Genomic DNA, 20,673 nt, shown 5'->3' with positions numbered 1-20,673 from the left:
GGGCCTTAAGGCCTTAACATCTATTCTTCAGTTAACATGAACATAATCACTTATACATAAGAAATGCTATGGTCACAATTGCGCTGGTGCCAGTAGGGGGTGTAGAAACGGACGGTACCCGAAGCCACAAATTTATCCCGATGGACAACCTCTTGGTGTCCTCACGATTAGCTCGCGGCGTTTATTTGCTGCCTGATCCCGGGTTAATTTCAACTCCGAGTAAAAAAAAAATCCGGGGGCCCGAAAGTGCAAAAAAATAGTCTGTAACCTCCCCGGCGGGGCCCATTTTTTATTGTGACCGTGGCATAAGCAATGGTGTATAACTTCATGTGGCTCACTGTTTCACGTGCACTGCAACATATTGGGCACAATACAGCCACCAGCTATTTTGTCCATTGATGAACAAACTATTACTTTCTTGAAAGAGAAATCTATGTTTTACTTACCTAACAAAAGGTAAAAACAGCACCAAGGAATGGATGAGACAACCACTTGTCGCCGTGCTGTAGCCTGGAGGCTCCTGCAATGACGCAGTCAAGAAAAGAAGAGTGTTTGATTGTCTGCCTTTCCTTCATGAATAGACAAAAAACAACTGGATTTTGGCTCTCCTCCTTGACATATATGGGAACGAACGTATGTTATCACGTCATTGGCCCATTCTGACCAACCAGGAGGCCTAAAACTTTTGACGTAGGATACCAGCTCTTTGTAATCAGTTCTTAGAAACTGTTGAGATATTGTCCGTTGTGAGATATGAATATATGAATTTCTTCACTGCGCATCTGAGAAAATAGAGATACGCACGTTTTTAATGGGTTTGATTTGAATATTAAGTCTAAATTAGGCCCATGTCTGGGATATTAGATAAAAGCACAACGTTCAAATATTGCTATGAAAACCGTATAAATGTCAGGGTAGATGCTACAATTTAGGCAGCGATATCTACCCTAACACACACACACATATCCATGAAAGTTCCACACTAAGAAATGCCACGAAAAATTATTTCGCATTAGCTCACGGCTGCTATTTTTCCTAATCTATATATTATCAAGTTAACTACTAAATACAGTTCCTACAATAGTGCTATCGAAGTTTTTCTTAGTTGTCTTAAGTTAAGAAATTGACATACCTTACAATGTGGCGATGCTGCTTAAGAACGCCGCGTCGTAGGTTCTCTGACGCTCAAGGCGTGAATATAATTTGTCTAGTAAGACGCCATGACGTCATTCGGCACCATGGCGTAACGTGATTGGCTTATGCTGATCACGTGGTTGGTATATCTTTCTGATGAAGACGTCATGACCGCGATTTTTAATTTCTTTTTTTAATGCATAAGTTGAGTACAGCAAGTCTAGATTAAAAACAAACACACAGACGGACACACACTAATGATACACACACACTAGGAGGCTACCCTATTGAGTGATTAGCCGCCAAGCTGGTCGGCTATGCTATGTATTATTTCTGCCACTCTCCAGTCGTAAGCAGAGTCATTTACCTACGTAAAGCCGTCGTATAGATGTGAAATGTATCGTATTTCTACACTGAATCATATCTATATTGATGCATGGATGAACTAAGAATTAATGACAACTGACCATCTACTGGTAATGTTATACATTTAAGTCAATTATGATAATGAATAATCGTGTAGCCGTCCACCAAGAATGCCATTGAAACAATAGAATACCCAGGGCAGCAAAATATTCAATGGTACATCATTGTATCCGTATCGAGATAGTTTCATGTGGTTGATATACATGTACCAATGTATACCTTGAGCTTCCTGCTGAACAGCTGAAAATTTTGAATCGACCGAGGGATCGGTCAACTCCTCAGCAACCTTCCTTAAAGCTTTACCCTCGTTACTGTATATTCTAGATAATATCCACCATATAAGTAAAATTGAATTCATAGGCAAAATGCCCTAATATCACCAATACGTCTCGAAGCGGATATCTCACGTCTGTGTGTATGTATGTGTGTGTGTCTGTTTGTATGTGCGTTGGTATGTTTGTGTGTGTGTGTGTGTGTTTGTGTGTGTGTGTTCGTGTGTATGTGTGTGGTGAGTGTGTGTGTGTGTTTGTGTGTGTGGTGTATGTCTGTAATTGTGTGTTTTTGTATGTGTATTTTTATGGTTGTGTGTGTGTGTGTGTGTATAGTCTCTACCAGACTAACCGCGCTGGCAATAGGGAGAACATTTGCCGGGGGACTTTGGCCATGGAGGGTATCATTTACATGCACCCTCTCCTTAGCCGACTCCTTTCAATCAATTAATGCTATTTGGGCCAATGTCTACTTTTTTTCCCAGCGACCCGCGGAGGCCGGTAGAGCCTATTGTGTGTGCGTGTGTGAATGTATGTGTGTGCGTGTGCATGCGTATGTGTGTGTGTATGTGTATGTATGTGTGTCTGTGTTTGTGTGTGAATGTATGTGTGTGTGCGTGTGTATGTATGTATGTATGTTTATGTTTGTGTGTATGTGTGTGTATGTATGTACGTGTCTGTGTGTGTAAACTATGTCTGTGTGTGTTTGTATGTATGTATGTGTGTGTGTGTGTGTTTGTATATATGTGTGTGTGTATATATATGCGTGTGTGTGTGTGCGTGTGTGTATGTATGTATGTATGTATGTGTGTGTGTGTATGTGTGTATGTATGTATGCATGTGTGTGTGTGTGTGTGTGTGTGTGTGTGTGTGTGTGCGTGTGTATGTTTGTGCGTTTTATGTGCGTGTGTGTGTATGCATCTGTCTGTGTTGTCCTGGGTTTAAACTGCAGTGCTTGGTGTATACTGTAAATGCAGAAATGTTCGCGGTGGTTTTATGTTCGCGGTTTTCACGGTGAACTTTCAGCGCGAACTTAAAACCACCGCGAAATTTATGGTCACCTATGCCAGTACATATACAGAGCTACTATTGTTTCAAACGCGAACTTAAAACCACCGCGAACACTCCATTTCTCCCTACCGCGAAATAAAAAACACGCGAACTTAAATGCATTTACAGTATGCCCTACAGTCTTAGCATTTCTACCTGCAGCGCAAAACACGTCACTATCAAACTATTTCATCAGCAGTTAATTGGAATCCCAAGGACTCACGCATGCATTCTGCCCGCAAATTTGTAATCACAAGTATAGCATTAGATCCTCGTTTTCTGTCTTAAACTTGTGAAGGGAAATATTCTTACATGGCACATACGTTTTCCTCATTGTCTACCATAGTTCAGAACTCTTTAAGGCTAGATACAATAGGTCTATAAAACAACCGGGTTCATTGTTACAATGTGGACAATTGTTGACATGCCTGATTAAATTATGCATTTGCAGCTTCGTAGATACCCAGAAGCCTCGTGCGGCGCCGATGCAGTTTTAAGTAACGAAGAGGCTGATAGGATCTCTGCTGGGTGGTATGTATCGAACTGATCGAGTGCTTTCCTATCAGTCACAGTGATTGGTTGAGCCAAACTCTCGTCGAAAAGAACATGCGTGTTTAGACCACACCCGTTTATTTTTGGGAGAACATCCGCTCGTTGTGGGGCGTCACCGAGTTCTGGCCCCGCGGGAACTCAGTAAGTTTGTTTCAAGTTTCTCTTGTATGCTTTTTTCACATCTCTATTTCACCTTAGATTACTTTTAAATTACTGAAACATTTGAGCGTCTCAAAAATCGCGTTTGTTGACAACCTTTCCTATGACCTCATCGAGAAAAAAGGCGCCATGAAACGTTTGTTCTGTATAATCGTAGAAAAATAATTGAGGTGTGTGCCAATTATCAGTTACAATGTAAAATTGACAAAGTCGTATCATTAATTGTATCAGCGAGGCAGAAATGTTTAACCACAGGCTACAAACAGTTTCTGCAAGTTGAAGCACATAACTAGCTGTGTTTTTAGTCTCTTATCGTCGTTGCATTGGGTTTTATTTTCCCCTGGAGTAGGAAAAATGCAAAGATATGAAAAAATTTCTATCTCGGGAAACCAAAAGTGTTGGAGTCTAGAATATTCGGCAGATCGGTCCCTTTTTGTTTGGAATTTTCTCCTACGGCTCTCAATGCTCACGCATGCGCAATTCTACTTGATTCATACGCATCTCGTCTAAACAGTACGTGCTTTCACTCCATGGTATGAAATTTCTGTGGCAATTAATAAAACATGCTCGTTTTTTTTTTCTCACATGATAAACGTACGATCGTCTGACGTGCCGTGACGCAGCGTTTTTAGAGACACTAGTCGTAAAAAAATAGTCTATTCTACATGAGGCGTAGTAGTGCCCATTATCGTCCTTTTTAATTCAAAATTACATCTTAGAAATGCATGGACAGAGTAAAATCTGTTACCCATAGGAATAAATATCGACTTTTCTAAAAAGAACATTACATGCTCTGGAACGTTTTCTCCGCCTGTTTAAAGCTTTGCGAGCATATATTTATACAGAGGTCTTTGATGGAGAATTCTGCTAGGGGGACACATAATCGTCAACTTGCGTCTTTCTCCTTCTCGTGCTCCATCTAAAATAAATGAATATATCAGAAAAATACTTAGATTTTCCACAGTAGTCAATCAACTGATGCTAAGTCACTATGTGTAACACACAACTTACTGTTGTGCATCTATTTCACCAATTCTGAGAGGCACGTGATGTTCCCGTGATTTAGGCATGACAACAATATTAATGTTTTGATTTTGGTGCATAGGGGGGGGGGGGTGTTCGCTGGGTTAAACCAAACAAACCTTACTAAAACAAGAAAACGTTTCAAACCTTGAGTCAGTCACAAACGATAGTTTAGATAACAAAAAAAGGTTTGACGTCAGCTACTTTTATCTTGTTGGGCCAGCGCCTCTGTCAGCGCAGACATATTGAAAAATTACGACCCTAAATCTGCTCAAGCACGGATGTTAAAGGCACACAGAGTTTTTTTTTCCGAGGCTTGAAACTGGGAATATTCTACTTGCTGTAATCTTAATGAAATTGACATTTAATGCCACTGTTAACCATATTTGCATGCTGATTTCATATCAAAAGTGCTCAATTAAGAGATGCATAAAAAAGATACATAGTGATCTTTTAGTTTTACGCGTCTAGTGTAAATAGACCGATACCGTAGCCCAGCCTACCTCTGTCAAAACGTAGAAATGCAAAATTAAAACATGAAAATGCAAATATTAGACGGACATGCAGTCACGCTCTCATTGGCCAAACCACTAATTGTGATGCTTACAAGAAACGCACTCTTCAATAGCTGTAGTAAAAGAGTGGAGAGAAACCATGTATTTTTCCCATAGAACCTCCTGTCAAAGGGGTACAACCATACTGTTTAGTACACTAATACTAAAATTAGTACAGGAGCAAATTCCTGAAAGAGGCCTAGAAATGTGATTTTGTTCAACCTATCTTACAGAACAGGTTTGACCTGATATTTTGGCAGAGGGGGTCCTTCTCCATCACATTTTATGATTATGTTGCTCAAATTGTGGTATCACGCTCCTGCTAGTGTTAATTAAAGATGTAAATATAGGTGTAATCATATATATTTTCAAGGGGGAGTGGCAAAAATCTGAACATCAATATCTTGTCTTGAAAATTGATACACTGGTAAAGCTCAACCTGAGGATCACAAAAATGTTAATATTTTTTGATACCTTAAACCGTTCAGGCGTCACGGGTCATTAATTTTTTTCCATAATTTTTGTATGAATAATGAATTGTCTACTTTCCAAAACCCTGCATTTTTTATTTGTGTTACCTGTTTTCTTGAATGGATGCAGTGTATCATTCCCAACACTTCGGTCTTTGAATTTCGAATATTCGTCACTTCTGTTAGGAGATATGAGTGTTTAAAACAATTATCACCGTTGCCATGGCCGTTGCTAAGGACACTATCTCGTGTAGTTTAAAGAGATGTACCGTCAAAATGGCTGCCTGAAATCTACTTTTCTGTTAGTTCTTAATCTGTTTGTGCTTAAATAGACATGTATGTAGCATGTAGTAACAATAATTGTTATAAAATATGAGAGTTTTTGTGTTGTTTTATTGTAGAAAAATGTCACGTTTTGCATCAAACTGTTGCTAAGGCAGTCGCCAAGGGAGGTTTGGGTCATAAACCTGACCTAACCTAATTATGCAGAATGTAGTTTTCTATTGGATTTTGGTAGTCCTATGCTTAAATAGACATGTATGTAGCATGTAGTACAATATTTGTGTTAAATTTTGAGAGTTTTGCATTGATTTTGTTAAAAAAAATGTCACTTTTTACCTTAAAACCGTTGCTAAGGTAGTCGTCAAGGTAGATTTGAGGCATAAACCTTACCAAACCACCTAAGAATGTACTTTTCTGTTGGGTTTGATAGTTCTGTGCCTAAATGGACACGTACGTAGCATGTAGTAATATTTGCGTTAAATTTTAAGAGTTTTCATTATTTTTGTAGAAAAATATCACTTTCTGCCTAAAAACCATTGCTAAAGCAGACGAAAGGTTTGGGGCATGAAGCTGACCAAACCTGCATAGAAAGTACTCCTCTGTTGGATTTTGATAGTTCTGTGCTTTAATGGACATGTTTGAAGTAAGAATATTTGTGTTAAATTTTGGGAGTTTTGCATTGTTTTTGTTGAAAAATTTCACTATTTGCATAAAACTGTTGCAAAGGCAGTCACTAAAAGGATTGTTTAGGGTGTATTAATGACCAAACCTGCACATAATGTACTTTTCTGCTGGATCTAAATAGTTATGTGCTTAAATAGACATGCATGCAGCATGTAGTAACAATATTAGCGTTAAGTTTTGAGACTTTTTGCAATTTTTGCTGAAAAAATTTCACTTTTGGTATGAAACAGTTGCTAAGGTAGTCACCAAAGATGGTTTGGGGTGTAAACCTGACGAAAGCTACATATATGTAGAAAATACTGTTATGTTGGATTTTGATCTGTTTGTGCTTTAATTGACATGTATTTAGTATGAAATAACAATATTTATGTTACATTCTTTAGTTTTTGTAATTTTTGTTTAGAAATGTCACTACATGCATAAGACAGTTAACTTTACTAAAGCAGTTACCAAGAAGGTTCGGGGAGTAAACCAGACAAAGTAGACATAGACTAATTTTGTTGGGACTAAAATGGATATATATGCTGCCTGAAGTAATGTTAGTTATGTTAGATTTCGAGATCTTACATTCTTGTTTACAACTTTCACTTTCAACATAAAGCCATTCCCATTGTAGTTCCCAATAATAGTTTGGGTATAAACCTGGCAAAACCTGCATAGTTGTAGTAGTTTTCTGTTGGACTTTAATCAGTTTGCTTGTGTTTAGTAAAAATCATGTATATTATGTTCTGAGGCAAGATCGAAAGGATAGTTGCAGTGATTAGATGCATATTTTTTTTTTACAATATGTCCGTCTTGAATGTTAAAAACAGCAAACACATGATTCTGCTGCACCCCGAGACATCCTAAATCAAGAGCTACATCCTATCATCCTATTGTTACCATGGTGAAAGTATTGCTTCCCATGTCCCATTTGGCCAATCCATGTCTGAGTTACTATTCTATAGTTCTGTATCCCGTCAAGACATGATAGATTCAAAAGGCATTTAGATCATCTGAATATAATGACCAACAGTGATATGTACCACCAGCACAAGGAATGTACAAGACACGGCAATTACGGCAATTAAGGCTGAAATATGTGATGTCACCTGGATTTAAACTCGACCGATAAGTGTCTCAGACATTACTCTTGCAAAGTGTCAATGATACATATGACTGCCTGTACAAACTGTTCCAGTATTCATCAACAGGTGTAGACTGACTGTGATCCCACAGAAGACCAGGGAAGAAAAATTCATTACATTGCAAACCATGGGCGAGTAAAGACATCCAGATACAAATACTTGTTTGATCTTGCAATTGATCTTTATGAAGGCCAAAGAGATCCAATGCTGCCCAGCTCGAGAGATGAACATCAATTGCCAAAAGAAACAGCACAACAAGCTTCTGTCCCCAACATCTGACCAAGTGATGGTTACAGCACCTGCAGCGTCATGCGGATGTTAAATACAGGCAATGTAAAACATACCAAACCTTTACGGCCATGGCCGGAAGGTTCCCCGACAACAGACCCAGCGCCAAAAGGCCAGCAAGGCTTGGTTTAGCTGGCGAGCTGTCGGGGAGCCACGCAAGGCGCACACGCCTTCTACATCCTTCTTCGAGGTGCAGACGTTGGCCTTAAGCGCGGCTGTACAGAGTCATGTTCATGTATGGATGGTGACAACTGCTAGAATAGAATCAAAATGACAGGAACAATAATATAGATTAGATTGAGAGAAAGCTCTTAATATAGTCGGAATGAAAATTATTACTTGTATTACTTTACAGCCCACATACAAGCAAAAATTACCCTAATGCAATGTAATTCAGCTCAGCCGAGCTGTTGTGATCACCCAGTTTGTCTCTTGTCATAAAGCCTTACCAGAAAATGTTATATCAATATTCAAGGATATGTAAGCAAAAAAAGATCAGAATCCAGCAGAAAAGTACATTCTGTGCAGGTTTGGTCAGGTTCATGCCCTAAACCTTCCTCGGTGACTGCCTTACGAATTGCTTTTACACAAAAAGTGATATTTTTCTACAAAAGAAAAATGAAAAGTCTCGAAACTAAACACAAATATTGGTAATACATATTACATACATGTCTTTTACAGTACAGAATTATCAAAATCCAACAGAGAAGTACTTTCTATGCAGGTTTGGTCAGCTTCATGCCCCAAACCTTTCTTGGCGACTGCTTTGGCTATGGTTTTTAGGCAGAAAGTGATATTTTTTTCTACAAAAATAATAAAAAAATTAACGCAAACATTACTACATGCTACGTACATGTCCATTTAAGCACAGAACTACCAAACCCAACAGAAAAGTACATTCTAAGGTGGTTTGGTAAGGTTTATGCCTGAAATCTACCTTGGCGACTGCCTTAGCAACGGTTTTTAGGTGAAAAGTGAAATTATTCAACAAAGACAATGAAAAACTTAAAAAAAAAAACACAAATATTGTTACTACATGCTATATACATGTCTATTTAAGCATAGAACTACAAAAATCCAATAGAAAACTACATTCTATATAGGTAAGGTCTGGTTATGCCCTGAACCTCCCATCGCGACTGCCTTAGCAACGCTTTGATGCAAAAAAACACAAAAACTCTCAAAATTTATCACAATGATTATTGTTACTACATGCTTCATACATGCCTATTCAAGCACAAACAGATTAAGAACTAACAGAAATGTAGATTTCAGGCAGCCACTTTGACGGTACATCTCTTAAAACTGCACCAGATAGTGTCCTTAACAACGGCCATGGCAACGGTAATAATTGTTTTAAACACTCATTTCTCCTAACAGAAGTGACAGACATTCGAAATTCAAAGACCGAAATGTTGGAAATGATACACTCATTTCTCCTAACAGAAGTGACAGATATTCGAAATTCAAAGACCGAAATGTTGGAAATGATACATTGCATCCATTCATGAATAATAATAAAAAAAACAGGTAACACAAATAAATGCAGGGTTTTGGAAAGTAAACAATTCATTATCTATGTGAAATTTATAGAAAAGAATGCAATTTAATGACCCGTGACGCCTGAACGGTTTAAGGTTTCAAGAAAACATTCATATTTTTGTGATCTTCAGGTCGAGTTTTACCAGTGTAACAATTTTCAAAACGAAATATTGATGCTTAGATTTTGGCCACTCCCCCTTGAAAATATACATGATTACACCTATATTTACATATTTAATTAGCGATAGCAGAAGCATAATACAATGATTTGAGCAAAATAATCATCAAGTTTGATGGAGAAGGACCCCCCTACCAAAATATCAGGTCAAACCTTTTCTGTTCGGTGGTTTGAACGAAATCATTTTTTTCAGGCCCTGGCTCCTGTACTAAATATTGCCCAAACCAAAGTTGATTGTGATGGAAGATGGCTTATTGTTGATTTGTCCATAGATGATTTTAGATTTTGTATTTTGAATATTTATGCACCAAATCAAGATTCTCCAGATTTCTTTTCTGATTTATTAATAGAATTAGACAACTTTGCTGATAGTTATAAAAATCTGATTATCACTGGAGACTTCAACACTCTACAAAACCCCTAATTAGATAGATTTTACACAAACCAGACTTACCTCCCCAAAGCTTATGAATCTATTTCAGAATTGAAAAGTAAATTCGACTTACATGACATTTGGAGATTTAGAAACCCAGGGACAATTTGATATACATGGCGCCGTAGACGCCAGGCCTGCAGAATTGAATATTCCCTTGCTAGTTTTTCCTTAATCAATAGAGTTAATAAATTTGTCATAGCTGATAGTTTTAGATCTGACCACAAGTTGATAGCTTTATTAGTTATTATTGCAGAGTTAGATAGTCACTTATGCTCACTTTGCCATCTTGAAGAAGTAATGTACACTCATGTCTTCTGGGATTGCATCGATGTAGTCCCTTTTGGAACAAAATAAACATTTTGTATTACTATGAAACATGACAAAATTTACAATTAAACCCTTTCAATATGATATTTGGAAATTTAGCATCGGGAAATTATCTTGTAAATCTTATAATATTATTGGTCAAAGATTCATTTTTCAAAGCAGAGACAAATCAAACTTACATTATCAAACCTTTCTTTTAAGTGCGTAAATTTATTCCACTAAGTAGAACATATCATAACGACAAAGAGGGGAAAACAAGAGAAACACTATGGGAAATGGAATACTTTATGTTATACTTTATAATGTCTTAATTTGCGGGATGGTGTTTTATGTAATGTTGTGTTATTTTGACTAATAAAAAAAATGTGATGGACAGTCAGGATCAGTATATTAGCACTTGGGTTTTCTATCAGTTCTAACCACACAATGACATTATATCTTTGCTCCTTGAATGTCGATATGTAATGGTATAGTGTTATTGAAACTTACTATGTGAAGACATGATTAGAAATTTGAGTTTTTTAGTCAAGTTTCAAGTCTCATAAAATGCTCCGGATGCCTTTAAAGCCATGGCTCAGAGATAGTATTTGTTCACAAGAAAACACACCACAAGCAGCGAAACCTAATGTAGTGTTGTTCTTCTCTATGGCAGTTGGTGACTTACCCAAAAATGGACATCAGACGCAGCTTTGGGCGGTGTGACATCAGTCTGGTGGCAATCGTTTTTATCGTCTTTGTGGCAGTCGACCCATCCTTTTTACCTACAGGTACAAACAAGAGTTCGGAGACATCATATTTCAATGCAATATTATGATTATGCAAATGCCTCGCACATTAATATAATATATGCTTGGCCATGTAGACATAATGACAGTCCACTTAGATGAATTATAGCGCTTTTGCATGAGTTTTGCAAATTAGGAATTAATGTGCATAATTCGTATCTGTCAATGTGTCACCTGTCATAAACTACATATGTTACATGTACTGTAATTGCAGACAATGCAAACATAGATTTTTCTCATCTATTTTCCCGATTAAGTACCAATTTGCATAATTTGCATTTCTTTATGTACACCTCTGTCTTAACTACTTGCGCACTAAATATCATGGAAATTCATCGTCCCTTTTTTTCAGTTTGAGGGTTTTGACAAATACGCCACTGCAGCTTGAGAGCGAGCCGCTAGGGGAGGCCGATTCTATATTACTTCTTTCTTACATTACAAGCTATCTGTCACCAAAAAAATCAAGACCATAGCAGGTCCAGGTCAAAAGATTTTACAAATCACAGTTCTGCTATAGAGCCCTGGGGGCCCCAAATCGACATTGACCTGTGTCCTCCCAGTACCTACTCACATACCAAATATAATCATAATCCATCCAGAGGTTCTTGGGTAATGCTGACTATAAAAATATGCAAACGAAGACACACACACACACACACACACACACACACACACACACACACACACACACAAGCACACACGCACACAGACACACACACAAACACAGGCACGCACAGGCACAAACAGACACACACACACACACACACACACACACACACACACACAACTATATTTCCATTTTTCATGGAGATAAAAAGGTCTTTTCTTACCTTTACTTTATCAGCAACTTCGCCAAGAAGGTTTTGTTTTGTTTGCCGGGCGTGTGTCTGTGTGTGTATGTGTATGAACACGATGACTCAAGAATGAATTCTCTTCAAGTTGATATTTGGTATTTTGGTAGTTTTTTTAAATAAAATCTTGAAAGTAGATTTGGGGGCCCCTTCTTTTCATGATAAATGAGGAAAGTTTATACATCCGCTATTATGCATGATCAGACTCTCCAACATGTGGTACCTCACACCTGTAAGTTGATACACTGGGAAAATATGTTTCCCTTCCGGCAGGGATATCTTTTTTGGTTGTGTTTGATAGCTTAAGGGATGCTTGATATAATCAAGATATCATGAAACGTAACTATGCAAATCAGATTCTAATTTGCATAATCAGTGCTGAAATGGTGCAAACCCACTCGATGATGAGACTATTACAAATGTTACATATATGAGTGAGAAATAGAGGGGCATTGATAGATGAGAGGTACGCAAATGAACACTGAGAAAATACCGTTATTCCCTATTGGTGCATAGCTGGAATGTCATACTTGTGGCGTTTGGAAGTTACAAGGTAACCATAGCAGAATAAAGAATTATGCAAACGAGGTCACAATTTGCATAATTGATCATTAAATGCTAGATCAACTTTCTTTGTTAACCCTGTTTAGACCAGGCTTTTTGGGCTTCCTGGGCCCGGGGGGGGGGCATTCGCCCACCCTGATAACTACCGAAAAACATAGTGTTTGATCACCAAATTTGCAGGGGGTCATGAACATGGAAAGTTTAATCTATCCTGCGATTCGGACATCGTTATGACGTAATATGACGTAATTATGACGTTGTTGATGTGATTTTATGGGCTAAAACAGTCTATGTACGGATTTCCCGTAATACTTGAATATATTAGGCAATGATTTAACAAAAAGGTTATCATGTTGATATCTATGTTTGCCAGCACCTTTGCTGTCTATGGTAACCATATTGACGTCAACATGACGTCGAGAATGACGTAATATGTATCTATCTATCCTCAGGATCGCCCGTCTTGGATAGGCAAGCTTGAAATTTTTGAAATTGTATTTTTTGTACCTTACAATCCCAAAACACAATGAAAATAGACTCGAAACGTTTTTGCTGAAAACACATCTGGTAATGACAAAATTGAAGGGGGAAACCCTGTTCACACTTGAACTAATGATTTTAACCACTGACGTCATCAAATTAGCCTTATTTTATAAATATTAGATCTTGAAAGTTACACTTAATTACACATGATGTTCATAATGTAGGTGAATAAGTATGGTTGAGCAATAAAACCTTGAAACATCATTGTTAAACCCAAATTTAGTGAATTTTGTGAAAAATGCCTCAGAAACCCGTTGCCATGGCAACACCAAAAGCAATAAAGCTATACTATTTCGGTGAAGAATATTTTCTACTGATACAATTAATGCAAATGATGACATTATTTGTATGGTAGATGAAAAAAAAACCTCATATAATACATGAGTCAAAAAAGTTAAAATCATTTGCCGAAGGTATGGCGTTTCCACATGTGTGTGGATAATTTCAATAAACAAGTATGCGGTCTTGATTTCGCCTTACTTTGCCCCCCTTTAATTCACTTCACCCTTCAAGTTGCAATGAAGAGCGTCGATGTTATTTATGATCTCATCATACACAGCAACACCGACCGGTGCTCCTGGATGTGGAGGTACCCTGGTGGCCCCCCCTGTGGGTACTGTGACTTCACCGAACTATCCCAATGACTACGGCAACGATGAGACTTGTGAGTGGACATTCACCGTTCCAGAAGGAAGCAGTGTCCGTCTCACGTTTCACAGCTTCAATATGGAGGACGGTTATGACTTTTTGAAAATCTACGACGGTGACAGTGATGACGCTGCACTATTGCAGAGGTAATGGCTGAAACGGTCGAACGATTCTTTTACAGAGTAGAGTAGGTTGGATGATGCATAGAGTGGTTTATTTTCTGAATTGCTGTCATCAGAATTCAAAGCTTCAATATTTTCTGAGTAAGATAAACAGAGTTAGAGCCAAGAACAATTCATTTTTATTCCCAGCTTGACGGGCGCACTGTCACTGAAATCCCTCACCAGCACATCTAACCAGATGCTCCTGAGGTTCACATCTGACAGCAGTATAACGGCTCAGGGGTTCCATTTCATCTATTCAGGTAAGTTGTTTGAATACAGCGATCATGTTTGCTTTGTTACCTTCGCCAATAACATGCTTGTAATATCACTGATTTATCATACTTGTGGAGTTAGGAAGTTATGCAAAGGTGTATGTGGTTTAGCAGTTCAACTTGAAGCCTAGGTTACACATAGCCGAACATGGCTCCCGAACGCTAGCCGACTCAGGTCGGCGGTAGTTCGGGAGCATTCTGACCAGTTTTTGGGCCACGCCTATCTTTGGCGCCGAACATGCGCCGAAGATGCGCCGATCTTCTCCTAACCAGTACACGAATTACTCCCTGCTTTCTAGCTTACTCCCAACCATCCCGACCTCTAGCCGCAGACTGCCGAATCTCTCCTGACTAAACCCCGACCGATTGCAGACCCTCTCACGAATTCAAATGGACATATTCAGCGACTTTCAAAAGAGGGGTCATTTTCGGTTTTAATTAAAATAATCCATTCTGTTATGTTGTTAACATCACCGAGAGATCGAATTCGGATCATGGCTAGCTTTAATACTGCTTTTAGTGTTCGTCTTTGTTTTTGGTCGTGTGAAGGTCGGGGATGATTCGCCCACGTTCCGATAGTAGTCACTTGGTTGAGAATTAGTTTGCAGTTTGAAATTTTCAAAACATTCGCCTGGCGCAGCCGAACACCAGCCGACTCAGCCGAACGCCAGCCGACTCGGCCGAACGCCAACCGAGCTAGCTCCCGAATCACTCCCGAATCACTCCAAGCAACCATGGTCGGGGGAGAGTCGGGAGGCCATGTTCGGCTATGTGTAACCTAGGCTTGAGTAATTACGATTTGATTCTTATGATACGAAGGTCAGTCTCATTTTTTCATCAAATGAATTGGAATTTTGCGATCTATCTTATCTCGATAATTCTTGGGCCAAATGACATATAACAAAACATAACATAACATAACATAACACAACATAACATAACATAACATAATGTTCGGATAAGAGGTATATTGCCTATGACATTTGCGTCTTAAGCTTAGAGTTCAGAGTTATGACCCTAAATTTTATCATGAAGAAAGAGTGAGCATATGCCCCCAGGTGTTTTGTTTTCTCATAAGTTCACTCCACCACTTCAGGGAAGTGAAACATATTTTCATATTTCACTCCACCATACCGTAGGTTTGGGAGCGAAATATATTTTCATCTTTCCCCCCTACCTGTGAAATAAATTCTTTCCCCTGAAGATCCGACTTTTTCTCCTCCTGTCAAATCGAATCAACTCTATTCTTTTGTTTGGACAATTAAAGAGTGGGCACAAGGGAAGTTTTTTTCATTTCCTTCTAAACTGGAGATATCATTTTTCGTGTGTATGCTTCTGTGTGTATCCGTATTTTTAAAGTGAGCACAACTTAACCCTCAAACACCCGAGTGGGGTCATTTTTGACCCCAGGCGTGGATTTTGACGTGCTATTTGATCTGAAAAAATTCTTTCCGTGACTTTGTCAGTAGACATCTTTTCTAACCTCTCATAGTTTACTAGGGCGATGGGCACAATACTGTTGACGTTATATAGAAAAGAGAGGATGATGCATATGTGAATTAGTATTACCATAGCAAATTTCATGTCATAATGACGCAATTTTATTGGATTCTATCCGCCATCTTGGATTTTGACGGATGACGTCATCAAATCAGCATAAAATATAAATGTTGAATCATACACGTTACATTGGATTACATAAGATAAAAACAATGTAAGAAAATACATTTTGCGTACCAACAATGCCTCTAAACGTCATTGTTTGAACTGATATAAGCAGATTTTATAAAATATGCCTGTCAAAACCGTTGCCAAGGCAACGCGAAAAACGATGAACTTACTTTATCAATTGAAAATTTTTGTTAAGGATATTTTATAAAAAGCCACCAAGTTTGGTGGCCACTCACGTAAGCCGTTCATTAGTTATGCAACATGAAATCTGGCATAGGCCACAAAATTCGCCTCCCGGTCAAAATAGGAATAGTTCAAGACGTGGTCCTTCTAATGTTTTTGCATGAATTATGATAATGAACGGGAATTTTTCATATCTAAAGATGCCAAAACATTCCTCCTACATTGATGAAATTGTGTGAGTTTGGCCTCCTAGCAGCTTGTTCCGGAACTTCAGTGTCGTTTTTCTTCCAAGGCGGATAACTGAAGAAGGAAACAACAAATTTCCATTTCTGCATTCGGTATGCACGTAGCTTAGTTTCTTACCGTCATCGTTTTACTGGGCCATTTTGATTCTGGCCAGTTTCTGCTATAGTAGATTTATTTTCAAATGAGGTGAATGGACGTGCAAATCAACGAAGAATCTTTCATAAACTTGACTTTCCACAGAGTCATTGATTACAGACTCTGCCACCGTACCACTGTGTCAATAGTATTACCGGACTGTTGAAATATTTAAAACTTAAAACATTCGTCAACTTTATTGATTTGCCCCTAACTCACCTGAACAAAAAGAGGCAAAGATGTAATTTGTATTTGCCCTTGAATTCACCGAAAGATTTTAAAGTTCTAAACTCATGTTACCACAAAGAAATCTCAAGGATTGAACATACTATGTAAAATGACGGGGCCAGAATAAAACTCACATGCCTTTTCATAACAATCAAAACACGTTGTGGCAGACATTGTAAAAAGGATGAAAGACATAACGTATATGGGCAAACCCAGTGACCAGCCTACATATATGATATCATTTATCATCTCCTCAGACATATGGACAGAGATCACTGCTCCTAGATGTGAAGGTACCCTGACACCTGCTGGAGGCACTGTGTCATCACCGAACTACCCGGGCCACTACGGCACAGAAGAGACTTGTGAGTGGTTGATCACAGTGGCAGCAGGAAGTACGATTCGTCTCTCATTTGACAGTTTCAACACTGAGGAAAGTTATGACTTTCTGTACATGTACGATAGGGACCATGAGGGTACTACACAGATGCAGAGGTAATGACCTGAGCAGCCATACAATTTTCAATTAGAGTGGGGCAGTTTGAATGATTTGAATTGAGAATTCAATGAAAGCTTCCATTTTTTCTGGGGAACATAAATGGAGCCTAAACGATCTATCTTATCTCCAGCTTTACAGGTGAAGTGTCATTGTATCCCATCACCAGTACATCTAACCAGATGTTAGTGAGGTTTACATCTGACGAGAGTGTTACCGCTCAGGGGTTCCAGTTCTCCTACACAGGTAGTTTGACTACAGCGAGCATGTTTGCTTTGTCGCCAAAAGAGGTCAATATGCACTTTATCTGCCTTTGGCCTTGGATCTAGATTCATTGTCCAAGCCACATAACAATTCGAAAATCATGTTGCCACCAAAGGGTTGAACATACACTGCCACTGGAGTAGGTATCAAATGTACTTGGCTTTTGATAACAATCAAAACACAATCTCTGTAAAAACAACTAGAAATGTAAAATCTAGTGATCAGGCTACTTCAGATACCGCTGATGTCATTCATCATCTCCTAATACACAGTAAGTGCTCAGGATTGTGGAGGTCACCTGACGGCTCCCCCTGAAGGCACTGTGACGTCACCGAACTATCCTGGTCACTATGGCAACCATCAGACTTGTGGCTGGAAAATAGACGTACCAGAAGAAATATACGTTCGTCTCACGTTTTCCAGCTTCCACCTCGAGGATGATTTTGACTTTCTGGACATCTATGAGTATGATGATGACAGTGGTAGAGGAACACGGACGTGGAGGTAACTGTTTACCATTTATGAAGGTTCTACACAAGGGCAGAGATAATGTCCTGAAAGGCCAAATTAGTTTCTTATAGAGTAGAGCAATTTGGTGAATGCAAAAAGTGATCAATGATTTGAACTGGTGACTTGGAAATTCAATGCTTCAACATCTTCAGTTTAACAAAAACTAAGCCAAAGACGATTTATTTTGATTTTCAGCTTAACAGGTGAACTGTCGGTCAACCCCATCAGGGTGACATCTAACCAAATGTTCGTGAGGTTCACGTCTGACGAAAGTGTCACGGCTCAGGGATTCCAGTTCTCCTACACAGGTATTACTCATGTTTTTGATCACGGCTGGCATGTTCACTCTGCTTCCTAAAGAGGTCAATATATACTAACTTGTATTTGGCCTTTGATCTGGTATCGTTGAAAAGGCAACATTACAATTCGAAATACATGTTACCAATAATAAAAGCTGATGGTTTGATATGAAATAAAGATATATGGTTGAAACCTTTTCATAGGAATCTCTTTGAAATGATAAAACATGTAGAAGAAGCTGTCAGGCTACATTGAAGACCATTGATGCTATTTATAATCTCCTCTTACACAGCAAGTGATCCTGGATGTGGAGGTTACCTGACGGCTCCCCCCGGAGGCACTTTGACGTCACCGAACTATCCGGGTCACTACGGTCGCAAGGAGGATTGTAAGTGGACGATCACCGTGCCAGAAGGACGTTCCGTTCGTCTCACGTTCGACAACTTCGACCTCGACACTCAAAGCTCGTTTGACATCTACGATGGAGACAGTGATGATGCTACACTATTGCAAAGGTCAAATAGTTCTCTTATATAAGAGAATAGAGTAGCTCGCATAATGCATAGAGAGATTAATGATGTGAATCGATGCTTCAAATTTCGACGTTTCAATATCTTCAGGGTAACAAAAATAGAGCCAAGAACTATTAACTAGTATTCTACTTTCCAGCTTGTCAGGTGAAATGTCAGTCGACCCCGTGTTTAGTACAGTTAACAAGATGTTCGTGTCGTTTACATCACGGTCAAACAATGGCCAAATGACGGCTCAGGGGTTCCAGTTTTCTTACTCAGGTAAGATGTTTGATTACAGCGAACAAAATATACTTTGTATTTGACCTTGAATCTAATATCGTTGACCAAACGACATTTAATTTCAAAAATCGTGTCACCAAGTAATATCGAAGATTATACATTTAATTTAAAATCAAAGGGATAAGGATAGAGCTCACATTACTGAACAACCGAAACGTTTTTGGCAGTCCCTGCAAAAAGTATGAAAGGCATCAAATACGCATTTGGACAAATCCAATAATCACTCCGTATTAAAGACCGTTGATGCCATGTATCATTTCCTCGTACACAGCAACACCGACCAATGCTTCTGGATGTGGAGGTACCCTGACGGCTCCCCCTGAAGGTATTGTGACATCACCGAACTATCCCAGTGACTACGGCACCAATGAGACTTGTGAGTGGAAAATCAAGGTACCTGAAGGAAATACAGTTCGTCTCACGTTTGGCAGCGTCAACCTAGAGGAGGATTATGACTTTTTGAACATCTTTAATGGAGGCACTGATGGTGCTAGACTAATGCTGAGGTGAGGACCTTAAAAGCCCAACAACTTTGTTTACAGAGTAGAGCAGTATGAATTATGCAGAGAGTGATTAATGATGTTCATTGATGGCTTCAGAAGTCTTAAGAATTCAATATTTAAACAAAAGCTATCCATTTTATTTGCAGATTAACTGGTGAAGTGTCAGTAGACCCCATCTACAGTTCATCGAACCAAATGTTCGTAAGATTTTCATCCGATGAAAGTGTCACGGCTCAGGGGTTCCATTTCACCTACAACGGTATTGTGTTTGATCACGTTTGCTTTGTTGCCTAAAGAGATCAATCTGTACTTAACCTTCATTTGGCCTTAACATTGGATCTGGTATCGTTGTCGAAACGACGTTACAGTTCGAAAATCAAAACATCTTGTAAGAATCCTTGTAAAACGATCAAATATACATAAAACGTAATAAGACAAAAGCAAAGATCATAGTTCATTAAAAACCGTTGATATCATTTATCATCTCCTCAGATACCCTCGATGCATAAATGATAAGAATATACTGTAACATATTCCGTTGTACTAGTTAGTGCGAATTTAATTCTTGCGGCATTTGGAAGATAAGAGATCTGGGACTGTATTAGATATAAATCATGGAAATGAGGGCCTCATTTACATGATTTATAAACTAATGCAACATAGGACTTTGCTATAATACCATTTTTTTTGTTCTAGTTTTCCTTGTTTTCCTTGTTTTTCTTGGCAAATTTTCTTATTTTTAGAATTTCAATAATGAATATGAGAAATAAAATATTGGACTTTTTCAGTTCTCTTTCTTGAATAATCTTACTTCAAAAATATTTCGTAAAAAAAAATTAGGTAACAAAACACTCTTAACTGGTGACGAAATGTCTTAAACACAGAAATTTTATTAATGTTAATAAAGTTTTTTCTTTATAAGAATGGAAATGAGATAATGATACATTTGACATTGTAAGGTTAGACTTCCATACCTTGAACAACTTGTTTTTTCTAG

General features: G+C 38.5%; 1 protein-coding gene across 1 annotated transcript in view; it reads left to right on the top strand.

Annotated features, from left to right (window-relative positions):
- LOC136420253 (dorsal-ventral patterning tolloid-like protein 1) overlaps positions 1 to 19,683 on the top strand; it is a 28,822-nt gene extending 9,139 nt beyond the window's left edge. Inside the window, exons 2-11 of the mRNA XM_066407104.1 lie at positions 11,154 to 11,268; positions 13,804 to 14,038; positions 14,204 to 14,316; positions 17,049 to 17,286; positions 17,421 to 17,533; positions 17,824 to 18,055; positions 18,257 to 18,369; positions 18,654 to 18,876; positions 19,031 to 19,152; positions 19,445 to 19,683. Coding sequence (XP_066263201.1) covers positions 11,154 to 11,268; positions 13,804 to 14,038; positions 14,204 to 14,316; positions 17,049 to 17,286; positions 17,421 to 17,533; positions 17,824 to 18,055; positions 18,257 to 18,369; positions 18,654 to 18,876; positions 19,031 to 19,152; positions 19,445 to 19,683 — 1,743 coding nt within the window. The remainder of the gene's footprint in view (positions 1 to 11,153; positions 11,269 to 13,803; positions 14,039 to 14,203; positions 14,317 to 17,048; positions 17,287 to 17,420; positions 17,534 to 17,823; positions 18,056 to 18,256; positions 18,370 to 18,653; positions 18,877 to 19,030; positions 19,153 to 19,444) is intronic.
- The last annotated feature ends 990 nt before the right edge of the window (positions 19,684 to 20,673 follow it).

This window comes from Branchiostoma lanceolatum, chromosome 15 (assembly GCF_035083965.1).
Source record: "Branchiostoma lanceolatum isolate klBraLanc5 chromosome 15, klBraLanc5.hap2, whole genome shotgun sequence".
Lineage (NCBI taxonomy): Eukaryota > Metazoa > Chordata > Leptocardii > Amphioxiformes > Branchiostomatidae > Branchiostoma > Branchiostoma lanceolatum.
This window is presented reverse-complemented; position numbering and strand designations above follow the sequence as displayed.